The 9,301-nt window shown below is 41.0% G+C and overlaps 1 protein-coding gene across 2 annotated transcripts in view; it reads left to right on the top strand.

Moving 5' to 3' along the window:
* Pp2d1 (protein phosphatase 2C like domain containing 1) overlaps positions 1 to 9,301 on the top strand; it is a 61,793-nt gene that overhangs the window by 47,966 nt on the left and 4,526 nt on the right. For both annotated transcript variants that reach the window (XM_031346812.1, XM_031346811.1), the window contains one exon: positions 5,748 to 6,814. In XM_031346812.1, the coding sequence (XP_031202672.1) occupies positions 5,748 to 6,814 (1,067 nt within the window). The remainder of the gene's footprint in view (positions 1 to 5,747; positions 6,815 to 9,301) is intronic.

Raw genomic sequence — 9,301 nt, 5'->3', positions numbered from 1 at the left:
CATACTCACAGATTCCAGGAAATTTGAACAGCACTATATTTCTACATTGCACCCCCCCCCCAAAGGCCTCCAATCCCTCATCCCCAACCTGATCTTGAGTTTTGTGCAGGGTGGTGAATACGGAACTATTTGCATTATTCTATATGCAGATATCCAGTTAGACCAACCTCATTTGTTGATGATGCTTCCCCCTCCCCAACCCTATTGTATTTCTGGCTTCTTTATTAAAAATCAGATGTTCATAGTGTGTGGATTTATGTTGAGGTCTTCAATTTGACTCTATTGATTAATGTGTCTGTTTTTATACTAATACCATGCTGTTTTTATTACTATAACTCTGTATTATACCTTGAAATCAGGAATGGTGATACATCCTGAAGTTCTATTTTTTTTTAAGGTTTATTTATTAAGTATATAGCATTCTGTCTGAAAGTATGCCTCTAGCCCAGAAGAGGGCACCAGATCTCAGTATAGTTGTCACCATGTGGTTGCTGGGAATTGAACTCAGGACCTCTGGAAGTGCAGACAGTGTTCTTAACCTCTGACCTCTGAGCCATGTCTCCAGCCCCTCTGAAATTCTATTCTTGTTCAGGATTGTTTTGGATATCCTAGTTTTTGGTTTTTTTTTTTCTTGTTGTTGTTTTTCCATATGAACTTGAGCATTGTCCTCTCAAGGTCTGTAGAGAATTGTGCTGGAATTTTGATTGGGATTGCATTGACTCTGTAGATTGCTTTTGGTAGGATGAACATTTTTACTCTGTTAATCCTACTGATCCAAGAGCATGGGAGATCTTTCCTTCTTCTGATACGTTCTTCAATTAATTTCTTCAAAGACTTCAATTTTTGTCATGCAAGTCTTTCTCTTGCTTGATTAGAGTGGCCCCAAGATAATTTATATTATTTTTGGCAACTGTGAAAGGTATTGTTTCTCTGATTCTTTTTCAGTACATTTGTCGTTTTTATATAGGAGGGCTATTGAGTTTTTTGTTTTTTTGTTTTGTTTTGTTTTTGTCAATCTTGTATCCAGCCACTTCACTAATGGTGGTTTTCAGCAGTAGGAGTTCCCTGATAGAATTTGCTGGGTTGTTACAACATTTGATGTGTTTTTTATTTTGTTTTGTTTTGTCTTTTTGAGACAGGAATTCTCTGTGTAGCTCTGCCTGTCCTGGAATTCACTGTGTAGACCATGCTGGCTTTGAACTCAGAAATCCACCTGCCTCTGCCTCCCATGTGCTGGGATTAAAGGCATGCGCTACCACTGCCCAGCTTGATGTGTTTTTTGGTATGTATGTATTTCTTGTCTTTGATGGGTGGTTGATCTTTTCTTTGGCTACTGTTGCCCACTCATGTAAGTATGGTGCCTATGGGGTCCCTGGTACGGAAATGTTCCATTGGATTGCTGTGTGATACAAAGGAATGAAGATGGGCTAGGAAAAACGTGTATCTAAATAGGATAAGGAACCCTTTGGTGAGCACTGAGTAATCCAATTGCCGGGAAATGGAAGTGGGGTGGGAAGAGGGGCTCCTGCAGGCAGATTGCAGGGAAGAAGTGCTGGGGGCCTTCCCTGCACCACAGGGCTTCTCAGCGAAGGCAGCAAGGAGCTCTGATGGTTGCAGTGGCAAAATTGTCATTGCTAGGGCAAAAGTAGCTTACTTTTGATCATTTATTTTCTTTCCTTAACTCTTTGCTATTTTAAGACCCAAAACTGCTGGTGTCTTGTGATTAACACCTGCTGTTTACAGTGGGGAGTTAAATAAAGGATTTATTGGTAGGGTTCCTTTCCCTGGCAAGCTAGTACAACCACTCTGGAAATCAGTTTGGCAGTTCCTCTGGAAATTGGACATAGTACTATCAGAGGATGCTCCAACATGTAATAAGGACACATGCTCCACTATGTTCATAGCAGCCTTATTTATAATATCCAGAAACTGGAAACAACCCAGATGTCCCTCAACAGAGGAATGGATACGGAAAAAGTGGTACATTTACACAATGGAGTATAGGGCAGTGTGGGGCAACTTAAACTCAAGTCGAGTATTTGGCTTTGAGCCCTGGAGCCTCCATGAGCAGTTTTTTGCTTGCAGGGGGAGGAAGGAACTTGGCCATAACTCCTGAGTCTTTGGTTCCTGTTTCAGTCACATCCTCTCACAGCTGCCCCTGCAGGCAGGAGATGTGTGCCCTATCAGGCAGACCATGCCCCAAGCTCCCAGCATTCTAGCTGGACCCTACACCCAGTCATCTGACCACAAGCCAGACATGCCACGCCCCATACAATAAAAGGGGCGGTTTGCCCCTCCTCTCTTTCTCGCTCTCTTGCCCTTTGTCTTCTTTCCCTCTCTTGTTCTCTCCCCTCTCTTTCCTGCTTTGTTCTCTTGCCTTCTTGCTCTCTTTCTTCCTCTCCTTTCTCTCTCCTTCCTCTCCTTTCCTTCTCTCTACTTGACTGGCCTATTTTCTCCTTCCTTCAATAAAATATCTCATTTATACATTGCCTCCCCTTTTAACTAACATGCTGTGCAGCCACAGGCTTCAGCACCAGGGAGAGAGAGAGAGATGCAGGCCTCACCCCAGGCCCTGCTTTTAGTACAACAATGGAGTACTACTCAGCTATTAAAAACAAAGAATTTATGAAATTCTTAGGGAAATGGATGGATCTGGAGAATATCATCCTGAGTGAGATAACCCAATCACAAAAGGACACACATGGTATGCATTCTCTGATAAGTGGATATTAGCCAAGAAGATTGGAATACTCGAAGTACAATCCACAAATCAGAAGAAACTCTAGAAGAAGGAAGATCAAAGTGTGGATACTTCGTTCCTTCTTAAAAGGAGGAACAAAATACCCATGGAAGGAGTTGCATAGACAAACTATGGAGCAGAGACTGAAAGAAGGACAATCTAGAGACTGCTCCACCTTGGAATCCTTCCCATATTCAATCATCAAATCCAGACATTATTGTGGATGCCACCAAGTGCTGGCTGACAGGAGCCTGATATATCTCTCTCCTGAGAGGCTCTGACAGTGCCTGACTAATACAGAAGTAGAGGTTCACAGCCATCCATTGGACTGAGCACAGGGTCCCCAGTGAAGGAACTAGAGAAAGGACCCAAGGAGCTGAAGGGCTTGAAGCCCCATAGGACAAACAACAATATGAACTAACTAGTACCCCCAGAGCTCCCAGGGACTAAATCACCAACCAAAGAGTACACATGGTGGGACTCATGGCTCCAGCTGCATTCTGTAGCAGAGGATGGACTAGTTGGTCATTAATGGGAGGAGAGGCCCTTAGCCCTATGAAGGTTCTAAGCCCCAGTGTAAGGGAATGCAGGACTAGGAAGCAGGAGAGAGTGGGTTGGTCAGCAAGGGGAGGGGGAAGGGAACAGGGTTTTTATTTATTTAGTTAGTTACTTTTGGAGGGGAAACTGGGAAAAGGAAAAAAAAGAGGGTAAGAGCTTGTTAACTCTTTGTGAACCAGGAAAAGAGAAGCAAATCTTTTACACAGGCAATATGTGTGTATGCACGCGCGCGCGCACACACACACACACACACACACACACACACACACACACACACACTAGTCATATCTGTCTTATCAGCGGATGGGGCAGAGCCCCAGATGCTACCACCTTCTCTCTGTTATAGAAAGGTGGAATTATAGAAGGATATTGATAGTTAAGTTCAAAGCAGTGTTTCATTCTATAAGCTCATTATAAGTTCAAAGCAACAGTTTCACATGGCCTAACATTAGCACAGTGCCCACCTTTGGCTTCATCCTTGGATCTGACTTAGAATGAATGTTTTATCTTGATCAGAAATTTGTCTCAAACCTATTTTTCTTTTTGGTGTTAATTGTAAAAGCTCATTGTATTCCTTATTATGCAGCCTTTCCTTACTATTCTATGAGGAGTTAGTACATTCTATTCTTGATTCTGACTTTATTTCATCTTTCTGGCAAAACAGCTAAAACCATCTCCTGAAAACTTTTTTTTTTAAACTGACCAAATTAGGAATTTTATAAAGTCATTAATTCATCTAAACAGCATTAATTCATGAAAGTTCATCTTCATGTTGATCTGCAGAAATTTGCTTGAAAGGGATGAAGTCTCTTGCAACCTTGCCTCTCAGAGCTCACTCATCATAGGCCATGCAAAAATGGTGGGCCATTTCCAGAAAACTTAACTTATTTGTCTTTAGCCTTTTCTGGATGGCTCATGACAAGAAAGAATAGTGAAAACCACGTACCTGTGTCAGCTACAGCATGGCCACTTAGAGTACCTAGTAGAAAGTATATCTGTGACCTGGCAGATGATATAAATATGTTCAGTGGAAAAAGAGTTAGGATGACCCTGGGTCATTCATCACAAAGAGACAGTAGTGTGCCCAGGAAATGGCTACAGGTGAGATTCCTGTAGATAGGCTACATATGGATATGTGTGTATTAAAGTCAAGGTCTCAGTACATATCTAGAGCTGGCCTTAACCTCTCAGTTTTGTTTCAGCCTCATGAGTACTGGGATTATAAATGTGTTGGGTTCTCATCACTCCTGGCTTGTAATAAATATTTTTCCTTCCTCCCTCTATTCTCTAGCCACTCATTCATTTAGAATGATATATAATAGTTAATTATAGGCTGGAGCTATAGTTCAGAGACACTGCACTTGTCTAGCCCTGGGATCAGTAATGACCAAAATGGAAAAGAAAAAGTTACTATTGGGATTGAGACTTGACTATTTTAACTGAGGTTAGTTGACAACATCACTTTACGGTTTTCTTTTTCCCAGACAGAAACTCACTCTGTAGCCAAAGCCAACCTCAACCTCACTGGTATCTTGTCTTGGGCTATAAATTATATTGAAAAATTTGAAAGATTACAAATGAATTTGTTAAAATTGTATATGTGAGTATGTGCTGGGCCCTCTTCTATCATTTTAAACCTTAATCCTTGAGGCAGGTCCTAGTGGATGTGGAGCTTTTTTCTTTTTTGGTGAGGCTGGTAGCTAGGAAGTCCCAGCTATTTTTCTGTCCTAAGGGTCAGGAAAGATTGTGCCTCAAAGGAATAGGAGAAGCATGGTAAAGAGGACATCTAATGTTCTCCTTTGGCCTCCATGCATCTGCATGTGCACATACATACACACTTATAAATTTATAAAATAAAATGTTTCTTCATAGCTGGAGTAAAATATTATTTCTCTGAGTATTTGTTCAGATGTCTAGCTGAATTTGTAGATTGGGAACTTAATTTCTCTTAGGCAAACATGGAGGAATCAATGATTTGTTAAGGACATTTTTTGGAGGGGCTTTATAAAATTCAACTGTAGGTCTCTAGTGAAATTATGAGTAAGACTGTGTGAAGAAAGTGTACCATTTCTTTCAGTAAACATCTTAATTTTTTTTTTCTTCAAGACAGGGTTTGTCTGTGTAGCCCTGGCTGTCCTGGAACTCACTCTGTAGACCAGGCTGGCCTCAAACTCAGAAATCCGCCTGCCTCTGCCTCCCAAGTGCTGGGATTAAAGGCATGCGCCACCACTGCCTGGCCAAATACTTTTACATTTATTTTACTTTATGTGTTTTGATTGCATGTGCATGCATGGTAGACAAAGGTCAGAAAAGGCCATCAGATCTCCTGCAATGAGCTACTGGTGGTTATGGGCATCATGTTGGTCCTATGCAAAAACAATAGGTGCTTTTAACCACTGAACCATATCTCTAGTTCCTGATCAGTAAACATATTTCACCTTTCTTCCAGAGTGTTTTGGAGATCAAAAGCATGGAGTGAGAAAACTTCAACATTTACTTCGGATGAGGATCACAAGGTCGTCAGAACAAAAGTTGGCAAAAGGAGAAGGCCTAGAGCAAGACGCATGAGTGACGTGGAGGACTCTACTGAGCAGCTGAATGCTGACGACATGGTCACATTCCCCTGCTCTGTCTGCCACCAAGAACTGAACAAAGATAGGAATTTTCTCCATAAGAAACATCACAATGCTTTGAGTATGCTGGGTTTCCAGTGGATGGGAGGGAGGAAACCAAAATCTACAATGGTCAGTTTTCATAGAGAGTATATAATTTCTAACCTTTTGAGATCTTCTACATACAGTGAAAAAGCCCTTCAGAGTATGAATTATGCATTTGAGCTTCTTTGGAAGAATCAAGTTCCATCAAACTTCAAACTTTGTGATAAGGTTGGCCAGACTTCTACGTATTCTCCAAGCAGCTACCATCTGATGATTAAAGGAATAGCCATCTGTAGCAATAGTAATTCAACCTGGAAAGCTGAGCCGAACTGTAAATTCACGGTCGTCAACGATTTTGGTGATAAGGCCAATGTTTTCTTTTTCGGTTTATTTGATAGCCATTCTGGTTATGCAGCAGCAGACCTGGCATCAAAGGAGTTTCAGGTTTTACTTCTCCATCAACTGTCTATACAGGATCCTTCCTACCAAATGACAGCTGAGCAGCAGCAACTGATCAATTCCTTTCATACTGTGTTCAGGGAAGAATACAGAGCCAGAGAAGAGGCCTTCTCTTCCACATACAAAACCTTCAGAACTAGTAGACGGGAGTATGAGGATATACACAAAGCCTTTGCAAAGGCATTTTGGAGAATGGATAGGCTTCTCCGGCTTGGAAGGAATGAAGTTTCCCGGGTTCGATGGAGTGGTTGCTCAGCACTCACTTGTATATTAGAGGGTGGGATTAAGAACCCACATGCTAATAAAGACTGGGAAAAAAAGTATCAGCAGGGTTCTACCAGTTTTCCCTTCCAGCAGACTCCACAGATCATATCTGGAGTACTACACATTGCAAATGCTGGTATGTATATTCACTTGCATCCATGACACCTAAATATTTGTAAATACTCATGCTGCTAAAATAACTGTTATTTACCAACTTGCTAATGTATAGAAATTGCACTGAACAATTAAGAAACAAAAAATTCCAGTTTAAATAGATTGCAGACCCAAAACCAAGCAACTATTTTTATGGGCACTGGTATAAGTTGTGTAATGAAACTTTTCCTGGGGAGACAAAATATATACTTTTACGCATCCCAGATAAGGAACCCATGATAGAACAAAGTATATGGATACCATCAAAGTCCAATGTGGGGGAACAGATGAGTTTTACTGGAGCTACTTAACCTGATTATGGAGGAGGGGGTTACATACAGGAGCAGAAAAAAGTCTCAGATGCTTTATCTTATCACTAAAGCCCACCCCAGCATGGGTGACAGCTCAGAAAGGCTGCAAACCTGGAAAACACTGCACATCCTGCAGGTCACTCAATAGGTTGGAGAGAATCCTTTCCAGGTGACTCTGGTCTTCCAGGAAGATAAGCTAGTTTCTGCATCTTCTAGGCAGCTGGTGTGGCCAGGGCCTGTTTGTTTACTTATTTATTTGTAGTATATTTCATCTGAGTGTGTGTAAATAGTAAGTTAAAAAAATTCCGAATGACATAACAGAGATAACATACAGGTGAAAAGTGACCACAACACAAAAACAGTAACTATGCCTAGATCCAAACAAAACAGATAGAAGGAACCCACTCTTTTTGAGACTGGAAAGTTGATTACTAATTTTGTTTGTTTTTGGGGACAGGACTCTTGTTTCCCAGGCTCACCTCAGATTCACGGTATAGCCCAGGGGATTCTCCTTGAACTTCTGATCCTCCTGCCTTTCTCTTGAGCTGGATTTATGTAGCATAACTGTTGGGGCTGCTCGATTGGCCCGAATGCTTGCCAAGCACCCTACTAACTGGAGTTACTTTCCTAAGAATAGAGTAACCATTTTTCCTTCAGTTTTCTGAGCTTTAAACTGGCTGAGATGCTGGGCAAACTCTTCTCACAAGGGTACATTTCCAGCCCACTTTGTTGTTCTTACTTTAACACAGAATTTCACTAAGTTTCAAGGGTGGTCTTGACTTTGTAATTCTGCTGCCTCTCAAAACTAGGGTGTCAGCACTCAGCCCTGGCTGAGTTCTTATCCTAATCATTTCTCATTTATATTCTGCGTTAGAATTTTCCTTGATCTTTCCTTCTTTACTTCATTAAATCCTTATGGGAATGAAGTACTTACACACATACATACACAGGTCATGCCTGTGGGGATGGAATTGCCACAGCTTTTCAGAATGGTGACCCCAGGACACTATCCACTTAGCAATGTGTAAAAAGTCCTATTTCTTTACATTCCTTCAATATTGTCATCTCATTTGCTCTTAAGCCTTGATCCATCTCTCTAGCCCTATTTTTTCCTTTATTTTCTTTTAAAGACGGTCTTTCTAGGCAATTTAAGCTAGTGTCTTAGTCAGGGTTTCTATTACTGCGAGAAATTCCATGACCAAATAGCACGATTTAGCTTATACTTCCAGATCATAGAAATTGGAAGTCAGGACATGAACTCAAAACAAGGCTGGAACTCAGAGGCAGGAGCTGATGCAGAGGGCATGGAGGGCTTCTGTTTACTGGCTTGCTTAGCCTATTTTCTTAATAGAATGCAGGACCACTAGCCCAGGGATGGCACTATCCACCATGTGCTGGACCCTTCCACACTGATCACTAAATGAGAAAATGCTGGATCTTGTAGAGGTTCCTTCCACTCTGATGACTCTTAGTAGCATCAAGTTGACACCAGAACTAGCCAGTATAGCTAGCCTGGCACATCCCCCTCCTCTGCTTCCACTGTTCTCATTCTAGAGTACTAGGATTATAGATGTGTGGGGCTAAAACTGGCTCAGTCACTATTTCGACTATACAATGTTTGTATGTAAATGATGTTAATATATGTATTTTTATATTCATAGTTTTGTATTATTTTTTTTTTTTTTGAGACAGGGTTTCTCTGTATAGCTCTGGCTGTCCTGGACCAAGCTCTGTAGACCAGGCTGGCCTTGAACTCAGAAATCCGCCTGCCTCTGCTTCCCAAGTGCTGGGATAAAAGGCGTGTGCCACCACTGCCTGGCAGTTTTGTATTTCTTAAGACTTTTATATTTTCAGTAAGAAGGAAAGAATCTTTTAGGAACTCATACTCCTTTCGTTCTTAATTCCTTTGTGCTGACCTGCTCATTTGGTTTGTCTCCTGCCTAGAAAATTCCTTGGTTTCTATGATGTGGATCTCCTGTGTTTTTTCTTTCTTCCTTTCTTTGGGACAGGGTTTCTATTATGTATGACTATTATTTTTTATTTACTATTTATTGTTTTTTACTTTATATTTATTTTATTTATTTTATATTTTATCTATTTTATTTTACTTATTATTATGTATGTTCCTATTATGACTGTCCTGTAACTATGTAATCCAG

The sequence above is a fragment of the Mastomys coucha genome, unplaced genomic scaffold (genome assembly GCF_008632895.1).
Source record: "Mastomys coucha isolate ucsf_1 unplaced genomic scaffold, UCSF_Mcou_1 pScaffold3, whole genome shotgun sequence".
NCBI lineage: Eukaryota > Metazoa > Chordata > Mammalia > Rodentia > Muridae > Mastomys > Mastomys coucha.
The sequence above is the reverse complement of the archived record's forward strand: the minus strand, read 5'-3'. Positions and strand labels throughout refer to the sequence as shown.